The sequence below is a fragment of the Myotis yumanensis genome, unplaced genomic scaffold (assembly GCF_028538775.1).
Source record: "Myotis yumanensis isolate MYYU_CA2020_CCGP unplaced genomic scaffold, mMyoYum1.0.hap1 SCAF_13, whole genome shotgun sequence".
Classification (NCBI taxonomy): Eukaryota; Metazoa; Chordata; class Mammalia; order Chiroptera; family Vespertilionidae; genus Myotis; species Myotis yumanensis.
The window spans coordinates 2515132-2541748 of NW_027223764.1; the positions used below are offsets into that span (position 1 = coordinate 2515132).

At 55.7% G+C, this 26617-nt stretch overlaps 1 protein-coding gene and 1 pseudogene across 2 annotated transcripts in view; both read right to left on the reverse strand.

Annotated features, from left to right (window-relative positions):
• Positions 1 to 26617, reverse strand: part of CUNH10orf90 (chromosome unknown C10orf90 homolog) — an 88113-nt gene that overhangs the window by 27929 nt on the left and 33567 nt on the right. For both annotated transcript variants that reach the window (XM_070433266.1, XM_070433267.1), the window contains exon 2: positions 973 to 2092. In XM_070433266.1, coding sequence (XP_070289367.1) covers positions 973 to 2092 — 1120 coding nt within the window. The remainder of the gene's footprint in view (positions 1 to 972; positions 2093 to 26617) is intronic.
• On the reverse strand, positions 16436 to 16580 carry LOC139022232 (small nucleolar RNA SNORA48; annotated as a pseudogene).

Below are 26617 nucleotides of genomic sequence, written 5' to 3' on the forward strand. Positions count from 1 at the left end.
CCGTTACCTTTAAATATCTTCCCCAAGTGGAAAGGCGCTCGTTCAGACGCCAGAGTCTCTCGCAGAGAGTAAAGCAGAAAATCGAAGTTTGCACAGAGAGAGAAAGAGCTTGGCCTGTGGCTGTGGCCCCGTTCCCTCCCAGCCTCCTGGAGCGGGGGTGGGAGGGTAGGGGGACGGGGGACGGGGGGGCGCCTAGCAGACATGGGAACAGCAGCACTTTCTGGCCAAGCTGCTCCATGAAACACAGCTGAGGAGACAGAAAACTCGGCTGCTGTCCGGCCTGGAGAGGCCCAGCTTTGCTTCCTTTAGAAAATGTCCTGTAATTATTACACACACCCACACACACTCACACACACACATGTGCACACACTCACATGCACACACACTCATGCACCTGTGCACTCACACACACATACACTCACACACACATGCTCGCACATATTCACACGCACATGTTCACCCACATCCACACATATGTGCACACACAGGCACACACATACACATATGCACACACATACATACACACACGCTCTATTATGGAGCCAACCCACAAATATCAGCCGTCTGATTGACAATGAAAGGGCAGGCTCTGGGCACAGTGGGATGTGCAGACGCTGGGACCAGAGACAACCTCTGGGGCGGGGCCCTGTCCTCGCCTGCTCTGGGAGGACGCAGGCCCACCCGACCCTAAGGTGACCTGGGCCACAGTTTCTGCCTCTGCACATGCTCTGGACGTGTCGTTGGAACAAAGCTTGAAGGGCCAGCCTCTCCCGATCCCAGGATCTCATCCTGGGGAGCCTATCAGCACAGACACCGCAGGGTGCAGCCCGTGGACTGAGAGCTGCTCCTGGGAGGGGGTGAGTGAGGGAGAAGCTCGCCGTCCACCTGGCCGGGCATTCACCCTGGCACCTGGCCTATGGGGGGGCGGGGTGTCTGTGCTGGGGCCCCACCCGGTAAGCGAGCGTCACTCACCTGCCCGGTAGCTCCAGCCGGGAATGTGGATGGACAGCTGGTTGGCGTGAGCACTGGTGTGACCGCCGGTGTGACGAGGAGTCCCGTGGTCCCCCTTCCCTTTCCTCGCAGTGATCTGCCGAGTCCCCGCATCTGCGAGTTCTGTGCTTTCCGTCGGAGGGGGGCCACTCCAAGGGCATGTGCCAGCCCCCAAGTGCACCTGCCCCAAGGAGGGGTGCAGGGCGGGGGCCCAGCGCGGGCCCTGGAGGCCGGAGCCCTCCGCCAGCTGCGGCTTCAGGCTGCTGCTGATTGGCCCTCCAGTGGCTGGGCCGTCTGCCCCATCTGGTGTCAGTCTGTGAGAACTGCAGTTTAGGTTGAGCGACAGGACGGCCCTGTGCGTTTGGGGGCCGGCCAGCTGAGTTGGCTCCATGGGGACAGAGGGGGACCCGTCCGGAGAGCAGGTGGCGTTGGGGCACCGCCGCGACACCCGGAGGTGCACACAGGAGCTGAACAGCAGTGGGCCCTGCCCCGACCGCGGGCGGCCTGGGGAGAACCTGTCTTCCCCGTGGTCCACGCTGGCCACCCAGTACTGGCGTCCGTCACACAGCCGTGCATGGGCCTCCGGGAACCCCAGCCGCATCACAGGGCTGCTTCCGGAGGGTTCCATGCAGGCGAGAGGTCCGTGGTGCCGACCTGGGTCAGCGCCGCTGGCCAGAGCCGGGGGGCCCCTGAGCTGAGGGTCCTGGGCCCGGCACCGGCTGCACAGCGGGTCCCCCCCGGTGCCCCACACCAGGGCCCTGGCTGGGGGGCCCACACGCCGGGCCGTGATGGTGATGGATGCAAACCCCTTCTGGGGGCTGCCGCCCGGCTGCTTCTCCTCTTTGGGGGTGAGTGCAGGCTCCGGTCCTTGCACCCCGGCCGGTGGCTGAGGTCCTAGCTGGCCGGGAAGGAACGCGAAGGCCCTGTTGATGGTGACCCCGCTGCGACTGGCCAGAGCGCGCTTCCCGGGCCACGTGGGCGGCTGAGCGTCGGCGCACAGCGCGGGCACGGCGGCCCCCTTCTCCTGGGGCTTGTTCTCATCGATCAGCTGCGAAATGACTAAGGACGAAATCATTTTCGTGTTGTGTGATGTCAGCGTCTCCTGCAAATGGAAAGAGATCGGAGTTATTCCAGCCACTTGTTCCAGCGTCCGTCCCAGCGCCGGCGCAGGCTCTCCACGGGCCACAGGGCGCTGCGCCCCACGCTCTCGTCCGAGGCCTGTACCCCCGCCTGACGCGGCCTCTGCGCACGCAGCCCGGCCCCGTGTGAGGACTGATTGCTGTTCTGGGCGCATCCCGCTGACTGCGGAATCGTCTTCTCCCCCGGGTGTGTCCGCTCTGTTTATTATGGCGTTTGTGGGAGGGGAGCGTCCCATTTCCGTAATCACAGGCCGAGGAGCACTGGGTCAGACCCACGGCCCACAGGCTGGGCTTGACAATCGTGAACTATGGGCACACGGTGCAAGGTTGGCATCTAAACACACTTCATGAACAGCACCCCCCCCCCCCCTTTTTTAAAAATATTTTTATTGATTTCAGAGAGAAGGGAGAGGGAGGGAGGGGTAGAAACATCAATGATGAGAGAATCATCGATCGGCCGCCTCCAGCATGCTCCCCGCCACTGGGGATCGAGCCCACAACCCGGGCCTGTGCCCTGACCGGGAATTGAACCGTGACCTCCTGGTTCATCGGCCGACGCTCAACCACTGAGCCACGTGGGCCGGGCTTCCCCAGAATCAGCTTTGGCAAAAACCCCAACCAACCAGCCGGGAGGAATGAGGAGGGGACACCACACTCTACTCCTCGATGCACGGCACAGCCTGGTCTGGGAAGCTCTGGTGACCACACCGTTTTCTCCTGAGACCCAGTGAGTGATGAAGGATCATGTCGGCCTCTCGGAAGTCGTCTCTGTGTGCGAGGGCTGCCAGCACGGGGAGCCGCAGTCTGCAGGGCGTGAGCAACAGGCACTGGTTCCTCACCGTCCTGGAGCCTGGGCTCCCGAGGTCAAGGTGTCAGCTGGGTCCGTTCCTTTGCGTCGTCATCTGTTGGCTGGTGGGTGCCGTCTCCCCGTCCTCACAGACCTCCCCCTGGCCTGTCTGTGCCATGCTCTTCTCATAAGGACGCCAGTCACATGGGATACTGGCCCCCCAGTGACCTCGTTAACCTCACTCACCCCTCAAAAGACCCCATCTCCCAGTACGGTCACCTTCAGGGGTCCTGGGGGTTAGAATTCCAACCTATAAATTTGGGGGGACACAGTGTAGCCCATAACAGCCTGCAATACACCCCTTTGTGTCCAGTTCATCTTCTGGGGCCGGGAAACCAGGAAAGAGAGGGGACTGGGGAGCTGTTTGAGGTTCCCAAGGCGGGCTACTAATTTTTTTTTTAATATATTTTTATTGATCTCAGAGAGGAAGGGAGTGGGAGAGAGAAAGAAACATCAGTGATGAGAGTCATTGATCAGCTGCCTCCTGCATGCCCCCTACTGGGGATCGAGCCCACAACCCGGGCATGTGCCCTTAACCAGAGTCAAACCTGGGACCCTTCAGTCCACAGGCCGACGCTCTATCCACTATTTTTAAAATCGGGCAGGTTTTCCTTAAAAAGCAATCACACCCTTTCCATCAAATACCTTCCCCAATCAGGCGATGTCGGTGCGTCACCCCATCTGTCCTTCCCACTGGGTTCACTGAGCGTGGCTTTGAAAACAGATACCTTTTATGTGAAATGAAACGAACTGATGAGAGATTTCGTTCGAAAGGCAGGAAACCGGCTTGGATTGAAGCAGGCGCTCGAGGTCCGAGAGGTGGGATGATGAGCTGGATGAGTCTCTTGCTTTGCTGGCCCCCTGCATTCCCCCCGCGCCCCCCGCCAGTCCCTCGCCAGCAGCGCCCACTCCCGGGGCCCATGTTCTCCCCCCTAAACGCTGCTGGAGACACCGATTCCTCGTCAATGTCTCAAACGTGACTTGGCAGAGCTGGCGACAGCTCTCCCCACTTCATTCACTTGATTCACTGTTTCTGACCGTATATTCCGGCCCGAAGGCATGTTGCTAAGAAGGGCGCCGATTCCTAAGTGGAAGGAAGGAGGAGCGAGCAGGAGGTGGTCGGAGAAAGCGGGCCCTGGGCCACCGGGGTGAGGGCGCTTCCGTTTCCGTAGCCATTTATTTCCCCAAAGAATAAGCATCTAAGTGAATCTATAGCGTTGGCATCTACATTTTCCTCCAGGAGACAATTCCCCCCCCCCCCCCTTTTCCATCATCCTCTGCAACCTACAGCTCTATTTGCCAGGTGGGCCCCTGCCCCCATCCCGCCATAGTCACCTCCACATCAGCCGCCAGCCTGGGGCTGCCGACACCACCGGTCACCCCTCAGCTCAGTGGCCTTTCGTCCCGACTGTGAGAGGATTTCCAAGCGCCTGAGCTCACTCCGGTTTGTAGCAATCGGATAAGAGGGTTAAGATCGATGGGGACCCTGGAGCTTTCCTCCCTCTCCATCCAGAAACTTCTTCCCAGTTTGAGGCCACGGACACTTTCTGTCCTGGCTGTTCGACTGCCGCTCCCTGTTCTCCGCCTGCAGCGTGCGCATGGCACCGTCTGTCCCCAGCTCTGACCGAGGATTAAAACCGAGATGCCGTCCCTGTACCTCCCGCCACACGGCGAGTTTGCAGACTGTGGCGGAGCTGAGGGAGCAGCGGTGACAGCCTGCACGCTGTCAGCCGGGACGCACAGGCCTCTGTCATCGCGGAGGCTTCCCGCGGCGCGAACGCGGCGTCTGGCTGAGCAGAACAAACGCGGACACGCGCGCTTCATAGTCGGCTGCGTTCTGCTGACGATCCCAGACGTTAGAAACAGCCGTCACCCCGGGCAAGGCAGGTTTCATCTTTGCAACATCAGATTGGAGAGTTTTAAGGGCAATTTGATCATTTGTACGTACGGTTGCTCCATCACCCCAGGCGGAAGGAGGTAACATTGCTACTTCTTAGTATATGAAAAGGGGAAATGGAGAGCGTGACTCTACAATGAGATCGAACGCCACCCACTCAGGCAAAACCTCGAACGGCCCCTCATTCATGCCGCCCTCTCTCCGGCCTCTGAGTCCGTGGGGAGTGAGTGGCTGAGCTACGCGCCCCTCCTCTGTGCAGCTGTGGATGTCCCCAGACTTGGTAACAATTGAACGGGCTCGGTTCTCACACTCGCCTGTGTCCTCAGTTTCCCCAGGAGAAGAGAGAATTGCGATTGTCTGTGGACTTCCCAACCCGCCTCGAGTAGGGAAGACTGGGGAACCAGCCCAGCTTTCATCGGCCTCTTCCCGCAGCCATTCTCGGAGGAGCAAGGAGCGGCTCGGGCACAAACATGGAGCCCGCCGTGGAGGAGCTGAGGAGGGCTCTGTGCTAACTGTGAAGACACATGAGACACTGTGGGCAGCCCCCCCATCACCCCGCCAGTGAGGGCCTGGAACGGTGTCAGGATCCGAGTGAGTGCCCAGGAGCGTGCCAGGAATCGGGGCCTGGGCCCTAGTGCTGGCTCCACCACCGCTAGCACGGTGACGACGGCACATCTAAGGAACCATCTCGGGAATCCATTCATTCCTACACCTGCCCTGCTCGCCCCACACCTGCCTGCTCGCCCCACACCTGCCCTGCTTGCCCCACACCTGCCCTGCTCGCCCCACACCTGCCCTGCTTGCCCCACACCTGCCTGCTCGCCCCACACCTGCCTGCTCGCCCCACACCTGCCCTGCTCGCCCCACACCTGCCTGCACACCCCACACCTGCCTGCTCGCCCCACACCTGCCTGCTCACCCCACACCTGCCTGCTTGCCCCACACCTGCCTGCTTGCCCCACACCTGCCTACTTGCCCCACACCTGCCCTGCATGTCCTATACCTGCCCTGCTGGCCCCACACCTGCCCTGCTGGCCCCACACTTGCCCTGCTCGCCCCACACCTGCCCTGCTCGCCCCACACCTGCCTGCACACCCCACACCTGCCCTGCTCGCCCCACACCTGCCCTGCTCGCCCCACACCTGCCCTGCTGGCCCCACACCTGCCTGCTCGCCCCACACCTGCCCTGCTTGCCCCACACCTGCCCTGCTCGCCCCACATCTGCCCTGCTGGCCCCACACCTGCCCTGCTGGCCCCATACCTGCCCTTCTCGCCCCACACCTGCCCTGCTGGCCCCATACCTGCCCTGCTCGCCCCACACCTGCCCTGCTCGCCCCACACCTGCCTGCTCCCCCACACCTGCCCTGCTTGCCCCACACTTGCCCTGCTCGTCCCACACCTGCCCTGCTGGCCCCACACCTGCCTGCTCGCCCCACACCTGCCCTGCTTGCCCCACACCTGCCCTGCTCGCCCCACATCTGCCCTGCTGGCCCCACACCTGCCCTGCTGGCCCCACACCTGCCCTGCTCGCCCCACACCTGCCCTGCTCGCCCCACACCTGCCCTGCTGGCCCCACACTTGCCCTGCTCGCCCCACATCCAAGATGACGTGCACACGTTACTTTCTGGGAAACGCAGATATGAGACCTGAAGCATCTCATGGCTTCTGTGCAGAATCGATGTGTGATGACAAGTGACAGCAACACTGAGGCAGACGGAACCCCCCCGGCTCTGAGCCAGCACAGACGTTGGGCCAGCCGGGTCCGGGTCTGCATCCCAGCTCGGCCCAGCTCGGCCCACGCTCACCCGAGTGTCCTCATTCACCGAGGCAGCCCCCACCTCCTGCCCAGCCGTGCCATCCATGCACTGAGGGCACAGCACAAAGTCGGGGTGCCGGGTGGGACGCGGTGGGGCTCCTGCGGGTGATGGCTCGGCATAACTGGTAACGAGCAGGACCGAGGCAGCAGCTGCCCCACCCGACTCCCGCCTCAGTGGCCCCTGGAATCAGACCTCAAAGTCCCAGGGTCTCCAGCTACGTTTGGGCAAATTACTCAGCATCCTTGGTTTCTTGCTGTGATATGGAGCTAACAGCAGTGCCCACCTCCTAGAGTTCTTGAAAAAGATTAAGTGCCCCCACTAACCCCTGGCACATACATAGAACCCGGCGACGTGCAGCTGACAAGCTGCTGGGATGTGCCGGCCTCCCCGGCAGGGAGGAGGGAGCCTGCGGGAGGGACAGGCAGGGGCTGTGCACGGGCCTCCTGCAGCCGCTGTAACAAATGACCACACGCTGGGGGTTAGGCAACACCAAGGCATTTTCTCAGAGTTCCGGAGGTCAGGAGCCCGACCTGGGTCCACTGGGCTCACGTCAAGGTGGGAATCCACTTCCTGGCCTTTTCCGACTTCTGCAGGCGCCTGCGTTCCTTCACTCGTAGCCCCACCTCGCTCCCACCTCCGCTGCCTTTGTCACACCTTCTCTCCCCGACCCCTGTCTCCCTCTGATAAGGGCCCTTGTGACTAGACCCATGGGGTCATCCAGGGCCAGCTCCCCATCTCACGGTCCTGAGTCACACCGGCAAAGTCCCTTCTGCCGTGGGAGGCACGTGTCCTCCGTCCTGGGGTTGGGACGTGGACACCTGTCAGGGACCCGTCACTGCACCCGTCACCCACGAGCTGGGAGACAGAGGAGATGCCGTGGATGAAATGCAGGGCCTTTAACACGAGGACTAGAGAGTTTATGTAGCAGCACGAGAAAGAACTGACAAGGCAACACTTTCCGAAAGAAAGGAAACAGAAACGGATGAACCCCAGTGGCAACATTAAACAAATTCTTAAATGTGCTAGCGAATTCCCCAAACTGGTCGCATGTGACTTAGAGTCGTAAACCTGTTCTTAGTGACGCTGAGGAAGGACGGAAGGCACACGAGGGTTCCGATCCGCTCATGCTTCCCAAAGGCGCCCGGAGCGGAATCCCAGGGCGGCCGCGAGCGGGGACTTCGGGGAAAGGACGCCGCCGATTCGGTCCGGCTCTGCCGCCCGCCGTCTGCGCAATTTGAGTTATTTGGGCGAGTTACATAAACTGTGGGTCTCACTTCCCCGCGTGTCAGAGGCGACGGAAGACCCGTCTCCTAGGGTGACTGAGGAATGAGCCAATGAATACGGAGAATTTAGCACAGAGCCTGGCTGGGGGTGAGGACACGCCCCTGGCCTGCCCACCTGCCCCCAGGGCTGTCACCAGGACAGAGGTCCCCGCCATCGGATGACCAGCCCCCGCGGGCCCAGCGCTGGCTGAACGAAGATGCGTTTCTCTTTTGATAAGAGTCTCGCCTTCGGGGAGAAGACAGCGTGCCCGCCCCACTCGGCGGTGTGTCCCACGCATGGGGCTTCTGAAACCTCTACCTCCTTCCAAAGGCCCTTCCCTGCAGGATGCGCTCAGCTCAGCGAGAAACTGGCCGCCTGACATGGTCGCCGCCCTCGGAATGAGTCAGGCTCCTCTCCGGCCTGAGCTGAAGAACCTCCAGGCCTTCTACCCGCTGTGATGACGTCACCAGAATGTCCAGCACCCCCGCCTGGGGGAGGGGCAGGCAGTCCGCCTCAGCGTCTCTCCTTAGCAGGGACAGAAGTCGCCACTTTGACGTTTATATCTGAGGCTCCTTTCACAAGTCAAAACAAAGTTTACACAGCCCACAGCCGTTACTTCAAAGATGTGTCATCCTGGCTGGTGTGGCTCAGTGGATAGAGTGTTGGCTTGCGGACTGAAGGGACTGACCCTACCCGTGCATGAATTTCGTGCACTGGGCCTCTAGTAAATACATAAAAAAGGTCATGTTGCTAATGATAAGGCAACAGTTTTACTCTTGATTGCAAAACCAGAAACCAGAAACTAGCCTGACAAGATAAAAGATGTTTCACTGCCGAAACCGGTTTGGCTCAGTGGATAGAGCATCGGCCTGTGGACTGAAAGGTCCCAGGTTTGATTCCGGTCAAGGGCATGTACCTGGGTTGTGGGCACATCTCCAGTGGGAGATGTGCAGGAGGCAGCTGATCGATGTTTCTCTCTCATCGATGTTTCTAACTCTACCTCTCTCCCTTTCTCTCTGTAAAAAATCAATAAAATATATTTAAATAAATAAATAAATAAATAAAGATGTTTCACTGAGGAACTTGGATTTTGGGGAGAGAGAACTCAGTTAATCAGGGCTCTCCTGCCGGCTCCCCAGGGTGGCGCCGGCACAGGCCCCAGGGGAGGTGCCAGGAAGCACTAGCGGTGGATGCGGCGCAGGAATGCACCCATAGGAGCCAACGCCAAGGTTTGGCAGCTCCCGGGGAGGCAGAGACGCGGCCCGAGGGGGTGTGGGAGCGTGAGGACAGATAAGGGACAGCAGTAGATGGGAGGGGTGCTGGGAAGAGAGAGCAGGGCAGCTCTCGCTGCTTGAGAAACAGGACTGGCAGGACTGGGCAGGGCTGAGCATGAACTTGAGTGGAGACCAAACTGCCGGCCTCAAGGACTCTCAACTGCAGCAACACTCACTCCAACAGATGAGGCTGCGGGGCCCAGAGACTCCGATCTGCTCCGAGGTCAGCAGCTCGGCAGGGGAACCCCTCACCGGCCGGGCCCCACGCAGGCTCGCTTGCGGGGGGATCAATAACATCTTTCCGGTAAAAACACAACCGAACGGCCGTCGTTGGGGATGAAAGAGCTGTTATTCCTGCAGGGCCTACACACCCGAGCAGGGTCAGTAAGGACATATTATAAATAAACGTTATGTGAACAGATGTACCAACATAGAAAAAATGCACAAATGGCTTTTAAAAAGACCAGATCGACCCAAGATGCAACAGAAAATCTTAGGTGTCTGTTGCTATTAGAGGAGCCAACTCCTTCTCGTAGAGAAAAACGCCAGGGCCCAGGCGGTCCCGCCGGAGGCAGGGAAGTGCGAGCTTGGGAAGGAATAAAACGATTTATTTGGGCGAAAGCCAAGCCTCCCAGGCAGCCCTGGGCATACCTGGGAAAGATAAGTTCTATCAAACGTTTAAGGTAAAATAATGCCAATATCACAAAACTCTTGAGACAACAGAGGTGCCAGCAGAAGCCTAGCATAGCAGCTACCCTCGACGATGACATTGCAGAAAAGAAAGAAATGCTCTGGCTGGTTTGCTCAGTGGTTAGAGCATCAGGCTGAGCACAGAAGGGTCTGGGTTGGATTCCAGTCAAGGGTATGTACCTGGGTTGCAGGTTCGATCCCAGCTCCTGTCAGGCATGTGTGGGAGGCAACCAATCGATATGTCTTTCTCACATCGATGTTTCTCTCTCTCCCTCCCTCCCTCCCTTCCTCTCTCCTTCCCTTTCACTTTCTCTGAAAATCAATGGAAAAAAAAATATCCTGGGGTGAGGATTAACCAAAAACAAAACAAAATAACCAACAGGAAAGCCAACTGCTAACAGGGCCGGGAAGCTGAGTGGCCCAGGCACCTGAAAGCTTTAGCGTGAGGATGGGCGGCACGGTGCCATCTGAGCCGCAGCCAGGAGCCGGTCGTCTGCTGCAGAAAGCTGAGCCTGGAGCGAAGTTAGCTTTGAAGTTTATTAAACCTGCGTGTCTACAGGGCCTGGGGGAGAAGGAGCCCGCAGTCCCGGGGCTGAGCAAGGCAGTGTATGTGTGTGTGGGAGGGGAGTTTGCACCCCACTGGCGAGCCAGCATTTTGGGAGTGTTTTTCACGTACTCAGCAGCTCCACTGCAGTCTGCATTCGCGCATTTAGCAGGAAAAGCAAAACTGCCGTGAATGGAATCAAACTCCGCACTAGGGCCGGCTGTGCAGCGGAGGCTCAACCATCCCGGGCAGGCGAGGTGAGCTGATGCCGCCGGCCAGAGCCCGCCCCCCCCCCCCCCCCCCGCCTCCCGGTTAGGGAACAGAGGGGCCGGGGAGCCGGGGGAGGGAGTGGAAGGGTTCTGTTGTCCACGGCGTCTCTGCGGGGCCCACGTACGACGGGGAAGGCTTCGTACCAGGAAACACTCCGTCTGCTCCATTAGGAAAAGGGGAGACCAGGTGGACACAGGCACCCAGTGGCCCACATTCACACAGACCTTCTGCCGGACGCCAGAGAAATGAATTCACCCCGTAAACACGGCGTAAGAGAAATCTGATACAAAAACGTTAAGGAAGAAAAAGAAATTGTGCTTACTTAGTGATTTTTTTTTATAAAAACGGTCAACATGTCTGAGACCAATATATTGGGAAAGGCCTGTACGTGAAGTCTTTCCCGCGTGTCACCATTAAACATGCTACAGGACTTCTGAATTTTTGGAAATTTCTGGAAAGAATGAGAGTTCTCCTGACAAACATAAAGTGTCAAACAAGGACACTTTAGATGGAAGCTGGGAGCAAGCGAGCGCCCCCAGGTCACGGGTGCTGCCTGCACAGGAAGACGAAGCAGCAAGAAGCAGGGCCCTGAGATAGAGGGGCACCCCCCTCATCATTTCAGGGGACATGACTTGTCCACCTGCAAGCTCAAGGGTTCAAGCTGAGAACTGTTAGGGCTCCAAGGAAAGCCACTGAACAACCACCAAAAGCACCAAGAACCAGTAACTTCCGCGAAGAGCAGCATTACACAGCGGGAAAACCCCGGGAGAAAACAGCTCACAGCGGCAAGAACATTGTAATGTATCCAGGAACACATCGAACCCGATATATTCCCGACCTGTGTCGAGAAAAGCACAGGATTATGCTGGAGGAGATAAAAGGAAAACTCGGTGGATGGTGGGGTGTGGGGGGGTAATGACATGTTTTTGAATTTTTAAAAAAAATGAAAATTGTTAAGTCAATGCTGCCCAAATTAACTTATCCATCCCATATTCAATAAAAAACACATGCACCTGAAAATAAATAAAATAATCTCTATTTATAAAAGCCCAAGCGACCGTTATGACCAGAACGACCAGTCACTACGACGTGCACTGAGCACCAGGGGCAGATGCTCAATGCAGGAGCTGCCCTCTGGTGGTCAGTGTGCTCCCACAACCAACCTCTCGCAGCTGGCCAACCTCCTGCGGTCCCTACCTCTGTCCTTCCCTCCCCACCCCCCACCCCCCATCCCCACGGGCCCTGATCAGGACTGGGCGAGATGGCCTCGATCGGCCCTGATTGCCAGCCAGGCCTAGGAACCCCCCACCCGTGCACGAATCCATGCACCGGGCCTCTGGTGAAATACAATTGTCAGTCTGAGTCATAAACGTATGTGGAAGAGAGACCAGCCAAGATGATTTTGATACGAGTGGGATGGTGCCATGCTACCTACCAAAACGCACTCCGTTCCGTTAAAACAATGTGGTGTCAGCAGAGGAGACTACGGACCCACCAGTGCAGTGAAACCACGTGAGATGCCCCCACACACTTGGGACTGTGAAAGGGACCTTTCAAATCAAAGGGAAGAGAATAGTACATAAAACTGGTCGCTCGAGGATAAAGTCGTAGTATGGTCCATCTTCAAAGCCACACACAAAACTAAACTGGGAAGGAATTAAACGTATCCACATAAAAGAGTTACATTAGAAAATAATAGAAGGCTATTTTTTTATAATATTGAAAGTCTTCTGAAAGAAGACAGAGCATCCAGAGGCCATAAAAGGTGAACATCTGACGATAAAAGAACCAGTAACTTTTATATGGCAAATGTTACTACTTAGCAAATTAAAAGACAAGCAACAGACTGGAAGAAAATATTAAAAGGACGACTACCCAGGCTATAAAAGTGACTCATGATACACTCACATGGTTGTGCAACCATCCCCACCACAATAAAAAAGAAAGGTAACTCCGGAGTATATTAAAAGAAAGCACTTTAGGAAAGGGAGTACAGGAGTGAACCTGGGTCCACAGAAAAGGCAGTGTAATGAGATCACGGACATTAAATGATGTTGGGGCTCTTCAGCAATGAGGAAAATATAAATTTAAAAAACCCAACGTTTAAATAAAACAAATTAAAACTATACTTTGTGTATCAAAGGGTATTATTAAGAAACTGACAAGCCCTAACCGGTTTGGCTCAGTGGATAGAGTGTCAGCCTGCAGACTCAAGAGACCCAGGTACGATTCCGGTCAAGGGCATGTACCTTGGTTGCGGGCACATCCCCAGTAGGGAGTGTGCAGAAGGCAGCTGATCGATGTTTCTCTCTCATCGATGTTTCTAACTCTCTATCCTTCTCCCTTCCTCTCTGTAAAAAATCAATAAAATATTTTTTTTTTTTAAAAAAGAAAGTGACAAGACTACCTACAGAATGGGAGAAAATATTTGCGAACCATATCACCAATAAGGATCTAGAATCCAGAATATATGAAGAACTCTCACAACTCAATAACAAAAGGACAAGAAACCAGATTTAAAAATGGGCAAAGGACTAGAAGGGGCATTTCTCCAAAGAAACTATTCAAAAGGCCATCCAGCCCATGAAAAGATACTCATCATTACCAGTCATTACAGCAATGAAAACCAAAACCACAAGGAGGCAACATTCCATATCCACCAGGCGATTATAACTAAGCCCCAAACAAAACTAACAAAACACAGAAAAGTACGTGTAGGTGGGGATGTGGAGACGCGGCCGGTGAGAAGATAAATGAATGGGTGCAGCTGCTGCGAGAACAGTCTGACAGCCTCAAAGAGGTGAACGTAGAATTCCCCTGTGACCATGTGACCTTCTGTGTGCACCCAAAGAGTGGAAAACTACTCAGACAAATGCTTGCATGCGCATGTTCATGTCAGCACTGGTCACAAGAGCCCAAGGGCGGAAACAACCCGTGTCCACAAACCGACGGACGGATGAACACATGGGACACATCTGCACGATGGAGTCCTGTGCAGCCATGAACAGGCATGAGGCACAGATACCTGCTGCACCATCCTCAAAAACATCATGCGATGTAAGAAGCCACGCAAACATCATGTATGTAAATGGAGCCACGCAAACATCATGCTATATAAGAGGAGCCAGACACAAACATCATGTATGTAAAAGGAGCCACACAAACATCACGTATGTAAAAAAACTGCACACAAAAGGTCATCTATTATGCGATTCCCTTTCCATGAAATGTCCAGAACAGGCAAATCCACCTAGATAAACAGTTATGGTGGCTCAGACTTGGGGAAGAGAGAGGAGGAATGACTGCCTAAAGCAGCGGTCGCTATCCTTTCGGACCTCATGGGCCCCCAGTGGTCGCGGACCACCGCTTGGCGACCGCTGGCCTGAAGGGCACAGGGCTGTCTTTTGCAGGAGTGACACGCTTTGGAAGGAGACACAGGGGAGGCCGCACCGAGCTGCACACTCTCAATGGTTACATTGTCTGTCATATGCATTCCACCTCATTAAGAATGGACAAGGAGGTACCTCATCTTTTTTTCAGTTTGGCACACAGGCACACACACACACGCACACACACACACAGGCACACACGCACACACGCACACAGGCACACACGCACCTGTAACAACCCAGTGCCGGCACAAGAGCAGGCGAGCTCTGTCCACACTGGCGGCTCACGTGGAAGCCGGGAGGGCATCTGGGGATGGGAACTGAGCAGCATCTGTCAAAACCTAAAACGCCCACAGTTTGTGGCACAAGTTTCGGTCACAGGACTCCGTTCCGCACACGCTCCAAGGTATAGACATGAACGCACTTTATTGGTTTTTAAAAAAATGAAACAAAATAAGAAATAAAAATCTGGCAAATGGGTGTTGCTGGTTTGAGAGCTGGAAGAAGGACCCGGAGGACCATTTGGTCTCTAATTGCCCTTGAACAGCCCCTAAATCGCCCGTAAATTCCATGCCATGTGTGTAAACAACGCTGCACAGCAATAAAGCGGAAGAACATACAATTTTCCGATAACGCACACTCTGCTGTTCCATGGTTGCATTAAAAATTCAGTCATTCAAGCGTGACACTGCGAGACACACGCCACACATTCACCAACAGTCACATCCTGGCCGCCCGCTGCCCGGTGCTCCCGTGTGGCTGGCCGTGGTCCTTTCGCCTGAGAAGTGGGGGTGCCCCACCTCCCAGGGGCGCGCTGAGCGGGAGGCGGGGGAGTGCACGCAGGTGAGGGGCCCGCGCCGCAAGGCACGGGTTAAGCGCAGCAAATGTGGGCGATCACCAGGGACTCGCGGGGCTGCATTCGTTAGGTCATTCATAGACGATGTGACGTAGCCCAGGTGATGGGGGCTCCCAGCTGTGGGCGCAGGCACAGGAGAGAGAGTCTGGCTGCAGGGCACGTCCCTCCCCGTCGCCCCTCAGTCTATGTGGAAGCCACTGCCCAGCCCTCTGGCCCCCTCACCCCAAGACGGGCCGGCGGTGCCCGGCTGAGACCTACAGGGGCCTGCTTTTCCCAGAGGACAGACACCCTTTCTGCACGCCGGTGCCCCTACCATTAGCACGCACGTCCAAGCGCTCCTGTGTTTGTTCTCTGGAAAATAAACTGTTGGAAAGAAAAATCAATTTTCATTAGCGGTGCAATTACTTTCAAGAAAATCCTTTTTCAAATAAAAGCGTCAAGGGCACTCGAGAGCTGGTGTCAACCTGACCTTCCCTGGAGGAGGAGTGTGCTGGGACCCAGGGCTGGCATCGCCCCTCGCTGCTTGTCCTGGTCCCCGACGCCCCGACAGGAGCCAGCAGGTGCCTTGGAAGCTGGGGGCAGGCCGGGAGGGGTGGGGGTGAGCGGAGAGTCCCCCCACCCCGGGGTGGGCAACCCTCAGTTCAGTTGATGGATGCCCAGGGCCGTGTGCCAGACCTCCTAGTGTTTTCAGAGGAGCTCTATGCCAGATTTTTATTTGAAATCGTCCAAATTTTTTAAATTATTTTAAAAAATTCAAAGTGAACAACAAAGACAATATTCTTGGGGCCCAACCAAATACTACTGTGGGATGAACCTGGTCCAAGGGCCCCGGGTGGTAACTTCTGTGACACACGCTTGCCCTTGGAGGTTAGAAACTGTACGCCCAAAGGTGCTCATGGACCAGGGCTGTGGATGTCACATGAAAAACATCTAAACCCTCCGGGCTGATAAAGCCCATTCATGGGTGTGAGTTGGTTTCCCATCCCCAGCCTGTCAATCATCTGCCCCCAGCCCTGGCCACATCACGGCTCCACACCACACCCCTGCTGGGGTCATGGTCTGAGAGGACACCTGGAACTTTGTACAGTGCTTCCCACACACCTCGCTTGACAAAAATAAATTCCCCACCGAGAACGCACACGTGAGAGTTTTGTTTTCCCTTCCACTTGGCGAGTCTGCAGAATCGGTGGCTCTTTTATAGAGAGATTACCTTAAATGAATATAAAGAGGAATGATGGAACCAGGTTAGAGAAACTACACAGCCACCAGGCACAGCCAGAGCAGAATTGATTTTTCTTAAGTGGGGTCAGTGAGTAATCGCGTGCGCATGGCCTGGGAGTCACTCTGAAACGCATTCTTCCCCCACGGCGTCCTGCCCCTGCCACATGCATCGCCAACAGGGTGCAGGGCCTTCAATTATCTGGTGATTTTTAGTATTTCTCCCTTCTTTTTTTTCATTTTATGTGCCTCAGGCATGAAACAGCTCTGGCCACCGACACAGGCATTAAGCTAGGATGAACTAAGGAGTGTACATCTGCTTTGCCCCTGACTGATCTCAGAACAACACCACCCATCAGGTGTCTCCTTGCCCATTGCCAGGGGGTCCTTCCTCCTTCTTAACCAGCATCGGCAGGGGGACCGGTGCTGAAGCCAATTGCCAGGCTAGCTCTCCCCGTCCCCTGCGTGGAAAGTGGTTTAGAAACACCGCAGTTGCTTTTAGAAGAGATAAAGGCTGCCTATGATGTAGAAGCTGTGCTGCGTGTTGCCCTGGGCAGTACAGTGACCCGTAGCCCAGCTGAGGCCGTGCCACTCCTGCAGGGGTGCTGTCCTCCTAACGCCCTCTGTCCCCACCTGAGCCTGTCATCTCTCCCCCAGAGCCAGCTTCCCATCCCCAGGGAACCTGGAACAGGAGACCAGACTGAGTGTAGCAACAATATCCCATAAGCTACCATCTGACTACAAAATGGACAAGCCATGGCTGGTTTTCCCGCGTCCTGACCCGTCTTGGTCAAGGTGTCTCGGCGGCCTCATGCAAATCCTCGTCCTCTGCTTCACAAACGTGAGGAGGGCATTGGACCTCACATCATGTGGATGAGACACGAAGGCTTCACTCTCTGTGGCCACGGATAGGTCCTTAAAATTATTCACGTATTCTTATCAAAATACTACGGCGATGGTTTCACTCTGCCCACTGCCTGGCCTCCGACATGGCTAGAGAACCAGCAGGCAGACAGCGCTGGTGATATTTAAACAGATCTCTCTCCTTGTCTCCCTTTGGCAAATCCATTAACTGGAATTCCTAAAACCACGAAGGCCGGAGGAAGTGACAATAAGAAAAGAATCTTCAACTCAGAATCCTATGCTTAGTGAAAATGTCTTAGGAATAAAGGGTAACTCAAGACGTTCTCAAATGAAAACACACACAAAAAACCAAAACACGAAGAGAATTTGTGGCCAGCAGACTGGCCCGGAGGGAATGGCTGAAGGTAGTTCTCTAAACCAAAAGGAAGAAGAGCCGTGAATATCATGAAGGAAGGAAGGACTCAGTGAGCAAAAGTACAGGCAAACACAATAGGTTTCTTCTCCTCCTGAGTTTTGTAAATTCTGTTTGACTGTTGAAGAAATATTTGTAACACAGTCTGACGTGGTTCTAAATATATGTATAGGAAGCATTTAAAACAATTATATAATGAACGGGGGAGGTAAAGGGAGGTGAAGTTTCTATACTTTACTTGAACTGGCGAAATGATGACATCAAGAATATGGGATGACATATACGTGCATGTATATATCTATGCATATATATGTATGTATATGTTTGTATGCATATGTACCACATATATAATGTGATACCTAGAATAGCTACTAAAACAGCAATACCTTTTAAAGCATAAGACGTACTCAAAAACACTAGAGTGAAATCATAATGAAATGTTAAAAATTGCCCCAGCTGGTTCAGCTCAGTGATAGAACATCAGCCTGTGGACTGAAGGGTCCAGTCAAGGGCACATGCCCAGGTTGCAGATTTGGTCCCCAGTGGGGGGCATGCAGAAGGCAACTAATCAATGGTTCTCTCTCATCATTGATGTTTCTCTCTCTCTCTCCTTCTCCCTTCCTTTTTGAAATCAATAAAAATATATTTTTAAAAATGTTCAAGTCATTCACAGGAAGGCATGGGAAGAAAACAGAAATGAAAAACAGACCACAAATGGTTGGCTTACACTCTGACATATCTATAACTCCATTACATGCAAATGGTCTAAATACAAATTAAAAGAGGGGCTCATGGAGTGGCTGCAAAAACACAACTCCACCATTTGCTATCTACAAGAAACTCACTTTTGTCTCAGAGAATGTGTAGGAAAGTCACAGACACCTTCGTTTCAAATGAGCTCTCTGCTGATGAGACCGAGGCGAATGCTCAGCAGAACGAGAGTCGGCCAAGCTGGCGTCCAGGGGAAGGACAGCGATGGAGGGGACGCTGCTCCTGAGACGCAGCAGAGGACAGCCACCGCAGACCCTCCGAGCTGTTGCTGCGATTCGCACCACGCTCGCCTTCCTCCGAGTGTTCACCCTGAAGGCCATCTGAGCCCCGTCCAGAAAGAAGCAACGCCCCCCGAGGTGTGTGCATTGCCTGTAGGACTCTACCTGGAGACCCGGAGATTATATACGGGAGGTTGGGTTGGGGACAGAGCTGGTTCTACCCGACTCATCGGCCTTTCATTTCCTGGTCATTCACAGTTGACTTTGGGTTGACCTTGAACGTTTACAGGATGAATGGGTTGGCTCTGGGGAAGACAGGTGGGGGCAGGGAGCGGTAAGTAGAACATTAAATACAGACATATCCAAGCACCAGCTTCCTGATAGAAAAGGCAGCAGAAGAGATTAACACAGGAGCCCACACCTCTCATCCTCCGCCGTTTGAAATGAACCAATCAGCCCGGCTGGCGTGGCTCAGTGGTTAAGCATCGACCTATGAGCCAGGAGGTCACGGTTTGATTCCCCTTCAAGACACATTCCCGGTAGCGGGGGTGCTTGATCCCCAGTAGAGGGCATACAGGAGGCAGCAGGTCAATTTTTCTCACTCATCATTGATATTTCTATCTCTCCCCCCACTCCCTTCCTCTCTGAAATCAGTCAATCAATCAATCAATCAATCAATAAAAGGAACCAATCCGACTCCTTCAGCCACGCTTGGTCAGTGTGAGTGAAGTCGGCCTCCCTTGGAAACTCCCACAGACGTGGGCGGAGGGAAGCCCCTCGCTCTACGCAACCAGTCACCTCACTTCAGAAGTTGCTCTTAGAAACGATTATGTTCCACAAAGAGGCCAGTCTGTCCACGCCCAAGTCAACTGCACATTTCAACCTGTGAAACCATCTGTGAAACCATCCAATTTGGGTGGATGTCTGAGTCTGTGAGGGGAGTTGTCTACGTGAACTGAAATGGGTGACAAAAGCCCGGCTCGGCCTGCACCAGGTCATACATGAATCCTTACTTCCTGAGAGTACCCACGCCGGCTGGTGGCCCGGCTGGAAGTCAGGCCGTGCCGACACATGGGCCAAAGTGCCCACTGGCTCAAGGCTGGGTCCCCTGGGAATGATCCGAGGTCCTCCATCCGAGGCCTCCACCCGAGGTCCTCCATCCGAGGCCTCCACCCGAGGTCCTCCATCCGAGGCCTCCACCCGAGGTCCTCCATCCGAGGCCTCCACCCGAGGTCCTCCATCCGAGGCCTCCACCCGAGGTCCTCCATCCGAGGCCTCCACCCGAGGTCCTCCATCTGACATGTGCGGTGGATGAACGCCCAACATCGACAGCAGGAAGGAAAGAGGCACTAAAATGTGAGATGCAGGGACGGGAGGAGGGACAGTGGAAGCAGCAAAGGTGGCCAAGGTGACCCACCTTCTTCTCTCGCGATCAGAACAGAGCGACGCAGCCTCTCCCTGTGGGTAGCAAACCCAGAAGCGTTTCCAGCCGCAAACTCATGAAATGATCCTTGAAATTATCTCTCCAAGAGAAAATGTCCTTCAGTGCTTATTTTGATGTGATTTAAATAAATGTGCGGCAGGTGGAATTATTTCCTCATTCCATCCTGGTTCGGAAAATGAAATTCCATTTACGAGCCAGTCAGTCTGCGGCCCCTCCAGCTGAGCAGAACAAGGGCCGTGCTGTCAGCGGTAGGACCGGGGCCCCGGGCCGAGGGGTCTCTCTCCCAAGGTGAACTGACCCTGTCGGGTCAGGGGTGCGTCCCAGTGCATGCCCGCTGGGTTGCAGCATGGAGTTGGATTTGTAACTGACAGTGGCAACCCAGACACTCTGTGTCTTCGATCTGATGTGTGATTTCTGAAAAGGAGAGTGTGGAGAGATCCCGCAGCCGCCAGCGGTGTCAAACACCACGGACACACCTGTGCACCCAACTGTGACCCCGGACAAGGAACCCCTTTACAGTCCCACGCCCTGACCCCGAAGGGACCGGCAGGGCTGTAGGGCTCAGGGTATCTCTGTAAGGCTCTGTGTGAGCATGAGAGAGGGTTGTCCTTGGGAACGATGTCAAATATATTTTCATTGATCTCAGAGAGGAAGGGAGGAGGAGGGAGAGATTTAAACATCAGTGGTGAAAGAGAATCATCATAGATCGGCTGCCTCCTGCACGCCCCCTACTGGGGATTGAGCCCAAAACCTGGGCATGTGCCCTGACCAGGAATCCAATGGTGACCTGGCCAGGCTTGGAAAATGTGTTAAAATGACGGTCTCCAGTGATGGGTTTTTGATGACTTTTTAAAAAAGTCATGATATATTTAAGACATGTAGAAGGATAACAAATCACAAATTTCACAGTGACATACGCACCACTTGGGTTAGGAACACACATGTTACCAAAGGAGTCGCTGCCTTTTCCCGACTATCCCGCCCCCACTGGACCCTCTTTCTTGTTTTGCACTTTTCACAGCTCCCGCGTCAGACATGCATTACTTTCACCATCGGAGAAGAACAGGGTTTGTAAGGGGAGGCAGCCCCCACTCCCCCTCGTCCTCGCTCCCTCCCTGGGGGAGTGACAGCGTGGAGGGGGAGCCTGGAACCTTCCCCCACCCGCCCCAGCCAATGGCTGAGTCCTGCTGGTCCCCCTTCCGCCACCTCTCAGACCCTCTCTTACCTCCCCCTCGCTCGCACGGCCCTGCGGCAGGGTCCGGCCTCCGTGCTGGCCTGGGTGCCGGGTCTGCCCAGCCTCGGCTCCTCTCCCTGCCCTAGTGCAAGGCCACCTTTGTGAATCCCAGCTGCCACCGTCCCAGCTCAGGCCACCACCGTCTCCGCCTGGTGTCACTTCACCGGCTTCGTCCCTGGCCTCCCGTCTCTAGTCTCACAGCCGGAAGTACCGCTCTAAACCAGACACCCGAGCCGCATCGAACCCTCCTCCACGTCAGAACTCCTCCAGTGCCTTCTCATTGTCTTCGGGATGAAACCCGAACTCCGAGGCATCACGGGTAAGACTCCTCGCCACCTGATCCTCCCCCATCTGCTCATCCCATCCACCCGAAAGAGCTGCTGAGCCCGGCCCGTGTGGCTCAGTGGTTGAGCATCGACCTATGAATCAGGAGGTCACGGTTCAATTCCTGGTAAGGGCACATGCCTGGGTTGTGGGCTCGATCCTGTCATCATTGGTGGTTTTTTTTCTTTTTTCTTTTTTAAAAATCCTACCCGAGGATATTTTTCCATTGATTTTTAGAGAGAGTGGAAGAGAGAGGGAAAGACAGAGAGAAAAATCGATGTGAGAGAAACACAATGATTGGTTGCCTCTTGCATGAGCCCTAACCAGGGCATGGGCCGGGGAGGAGCCTGCAACCAAAGTATGTGCCCTTGACCTGAATCGAACCCAGGACCCTTCAGTCCGCAGGCCCACGCTCTATCCACACTAACTAGGGCTAATTAATATTTCTCTCTCTCTCTCTCTCTCTCTCTCCCCTTTCCTCTCTGAAATAAATATAAATTTAAATATATATCTATAGATATATAGAGATAGATAGATAGATAGATAGATAGATAGATAGATATATTTTTTTTTCTTTTTTAAGAGCTGCTGGAATGCTCCAGTCTGGCCCTGCACTCTCACACCTCCCTCCCCTATGGTTTCTCCTGGCCGGGTGCTCTCCCCCCATCCCAGCCTGGCCAGTGTTGTCGACTGGTCCTGCACGACTCCCCTGAGCGCCCTCAGGAGGTCTTTTCTGAGCGCCCATCCCAGCTGGGCCCTCCACTCTGTGGTCCTCAGTGTCCCCCATGTTGCTTCTCCGTGGGGGCTCACACTGATGGGTTCCTCCCTCCTCTTCCCCACACAGAGCTGGCTCCCCGGCTGGGATGGGCCCCTCATATTCCCAGGACCCAGCGCCGTGTCCCCGCTCCCCAGCAGGCGTCGGGTGAAGGCCGCTAACATTTTCTGCAAAGGGCCTGACAGCCACCATGGGCTCTGCAGGCCACAGGGTCCCTGTCGCTAATCAGCTCGGCACTGCCGCACGGGAGCAGGGGTGGCCAGCACGGAGGTGAAGGGCCTGGCTGCTCCTCCAAACTCCACGGACCCTGAGACGTGAGCTTCGTGTCATTTTCGTGTGTCACAAAAGGTCCTTCTTTTATTTCCTCCCGGGCCTCAGAGGGTAGAAACACATGCTTAGCTCAGAGTTCTTGCCAGGACAGGCAATGTCATCGTCTAGGACAGAATCTGCTGGCCCCGCAAAGCCCACATAGAACTCGCATCCTTAAGCCCTTAGGCCAGTGGTTCTCAACCTTCTGGCCCTTTAAATACAGTTCCTCATGTTGTGACCCAACCATAAAATTATTGTCGTTGCTACTTCATAACTGTCATGTTGCTACTGTGATGAATCGTCATGTAAATATCTGACATGCAGGATGGTCTTAGGCGACCCCTGTGAAAGGGTCGTTTGATCGCCAAAGGGGTCGCGACCCACAGGTTGAGAACCGCTGCCTTAGGCGGAAATGGACCGCCTGCAGGTGATGTCAGACACCAGCACAGCGCTGGTTCTCACCCCCGCTGCTCGCCGCCAGGTGTCAGAGGGGACCAAACACTGAGTCTATACGTGCCATCAAAGGTACGGGAACGTCGGAAGGAAATCGGGAGGCATCCGGGAAGAATCCTCAAAAAGTGCCCGGGAGCGTAACTCCCCGCCTGCAGCCGGTCCCCACGCGTGGGCCCTGGGCCCTAATGAATCTTAATGGCAGCGCGTCCCCTCTGCTGGGGGATCCGATGGAACTGCAGCGCACATTTCATTCCAGCACCTGCGAGGCTCGGATCCCTCAGCAGCGTGGCTCCTGGCGATGGGATGGCAGCTCGTGAAGGCCGGCGAGTGTGGGTGTGAGGTCGAGGCAATTACATGGCACCGCTGCTGCACAGTGCCCAGAATTCATTACAGTGCGCTCGCGCTCAGGAGCCGCGGTGGGCCTGAAATTTCGGGGGTCCCGAAAGGAAAACAAATGCAGGCGCTCGCTCTGGGCTGCAGGGAGCCACGAACACTCGCTCTGCCACCAGCCTGGACATGACTGACGGTGTCACCGCCGGATCTGCGGCTGCAAATTGAAGGAGGGGACTCCGAGCCCAGGCCGAGTCCCCGGCAGAGCAGGACTAAGGCAGAGGAGGAACCCGGCCCGTCCCAGCTCAGCCCCAGCGGCCTGCTAAGCACCATCAACACCTCCAGACAGCAGTGCAGGGAGAGGCCAGAGGCGCAGATTTGAACGTTAAGTGAGAAACCCCCGCTGAGAGCTGAATTAGGAGAGTAAACGCTGTGACTAGGAAGGGCCCAGGATTAAACTACATCCGAAAGCGCTCAGGCCTGTGCCGAAGCATTGCTTCCTGGCAGCTAAAGAGCCGCAGGGGCTACCCCCGGCTGAGCTGCTGCCGAATGGTCTCTGCTTTGCCAGCACAGCAGGCCAGGCCCCCGGGGAGGTGGCAGCCCCCTGCCGGTGGGTTGGGAGGCTTTGTTAGCACAGCCCAGAGGGGGTCTGATGGAGGGGGAGAAGGAGGCAGGTCTCCTGCAGTTTGTGAGCTCAGGCTCCAGGAGCTCAGCCTCCATGTGCTCAGCTTCTGTGAGTTCAGCCTCTGTACCCTGAGCCTCCCGGAGCTCAGGCCTCAGCACCTACAATTCCCTGGATCCTAGGACTCGCCTGGCTGCCCTCCCATTCCCTGGGGTGAAAATGAAGCCCAGAGGCAGCAGCTGCCCAGGATAGACACCCTTCAACCATGCTCCCTGTGTTCCTCCTGCAAGATGAGGGGTGAGCCCGGGACGGGAGCAACAGAAGTCGCCACCTAAAACCATGGCAACCTCCTCCCTCTCCCGGAGGGGTGGCCGGCTTGCCCCACGCCCACTCCGTGTGCAGACTGGCTGTGTCCTGCCCCGTCCCCCACCCGGTGCTGCAGGCCTGCCAGGGCCTTCCCCTCCCCCCGGCTCCCGTCCATCTGCTTAAACAGTGAAATGAAGCCCGGTCGTGCTGGCTCACTTCTACGTTCAGGGATAAGACTCTAGAACAGCCGTGGGCAAACTACAGCCCGCGGGCCGGATTCGGCCCGTTTGAAATGAATAAAACTAAAAAATAAAAAAAGACCGTACCCTTTTATGTAATGATGTTTACTTTGAATTTATATTAGTTCACACAAACACTCCATCCATGCTTTTGTTCCGGCCTCCAGTCCAGTTTAAGAACCCATTGTGGCCCTCGAGTCAAAAAGTTTGCCCACCCCTGCTCTAGACCCAAGGTTTAAATATGAATACACGTATGTGCATGTATGCACATGTATAAACACACATACGGGTATAAATACACACTTTCAAACCTGGGCATCCATCCATTTGCTGCGTAAAGCGAGGCACTTGCAGGAACCTGAGCTCTGCTTGCTGAGGTGCCTTCTTTATGAGCGTCCGACACAGGAACCCTCTCTGCCCAGGACTCGGGCCCCGCACTGGCTGGTCTACGGCACCTCAAAGCTCCCTGGTGTTCCCCAAACTGGGGACAGAAAACAAAGCAGGCGGCCCGGCCCTCCCTCCACCGAGGCGGGTCCCAGCAGCCCCTCCTGCTGTGAAACAGCCGAGGCCCTAAGGCGGATTTGGGGCCACGAAGGAGGTGCTGCCTGCCCCTCCGTATCTCCCTCTGAGTCAACATCCACATCGCAGGCCAGCGTCCTCCCTGCAGCTCTGAGGACTTACACGACTCTCCAGTCATGAGCTACAAATTCCCTCCATCGTCCTGGGAGCCGAAAGCCCTCGGCCGGGGGCAGGACCGAGAGGCTGGCCGGAGCCGGAGCCAGAGGGCCCGTCCGAGTCCGGCTCCGGCATCTGAAAGGATGACCTGCGGTGGATGATTTCACGTGGCTCTGATTGAAGATAGCGAGCCAACAATTGATGTTGTTCATTATTATTTTTTATTTGACTAATATTCTTTGAGGGCCCCATGCATCAGGCATTGCTAAGTGCTGGGGCTAGAACAGGGAGGAAATTGGACTGAATCCTCGCCCTTCACACACACACACACACACACACACACACACACACGCCAAATCATAAAGTATTTCTGTGCATTTCACAAAGCTATGCGATGGGACACAAGGGGCTGACACAGGGGACACGAGGGCGGCCTGCGAGCCCCGTGGACAGCGCTGGCCCCCCCGCGAGCCGGCGGAGAGGTGAGAAGGGAGCAGGCTGCAGAGACAGGGCGAGAGCCTCCCAGGAGGGGCAAGACGGGACCCTGGAGCCGAAAGGACCCTGGAGGCCGGCGCCTGAGAGCGCAGAGGGGAGCTGTGGGCGGAGGGCCGTGCGAGGAGCAGAGGCTGTGATGTTTCCAGAAGGACAGGTGCCTCCGGGGGCGGGGCCGAGGCAGGGAGACTGGGAGGTGGGACAGGCAGGACTTGGTGAAGGGAATGTAATGATCTCTAAATGTCCTCCTGAGGCAGGGACACTGCGGACACGATGCGGGCAGGACGGAGGGGGCGGGGCATTGCATTTCAACGTGTCCAGACTGAGGTTCACACTGAGTGGCCAAGGGGCTCCGGAGGGGGGACTCTCGCCGTGAAGGGGAGAATCTCGTCCTGGGGATGTGTGAGACCCCAGGGAGAGGGGCCAGACCTGAGAGCGGTCAGGCCAGGGCGGACAGAGCGTGGCTGGAGCAGTGAAGAGGAGGAACCAGGAGAAGGTGGAGTCCTTGAGCCTAAAGGGGAGACTCCACTGTGCCCTGCGGCTGGGAGGTCAGTAACCTTGGACAGGGCGGGCCCGCTCTTCCTGGGCCCTTGAGGTTCCCGCTCCCTTTGGCACCACAAATCCTTACAATAAACTGGTTTTGGTGAAGGAACTCAAGTCGTCTCTGCTCCTTCTAACCCGGAAAGCCTCTCGCCCCAGCCCTGCCAGGCTCCGTGCCAAGCCCAGAGGGGCCGACACGGGCCCTTCCTGCGAGGATCCCGCGGCCGGAGGCAGACCCCCGGCCGGCCACCCTCACATAAGCCAGACCCAGACAGACCACAGCGGGTGTGAGCCAAGGGGGTACCTTGGCAAGAGTTCTGAAAACAGGCACGGAAATAAAATAGAAAGTTAGCACCGAGGCAGGCGGGGCAGGGAAGGGTGTGCCCCGGGAACGGGACCAGGAGGGGCGTGTACG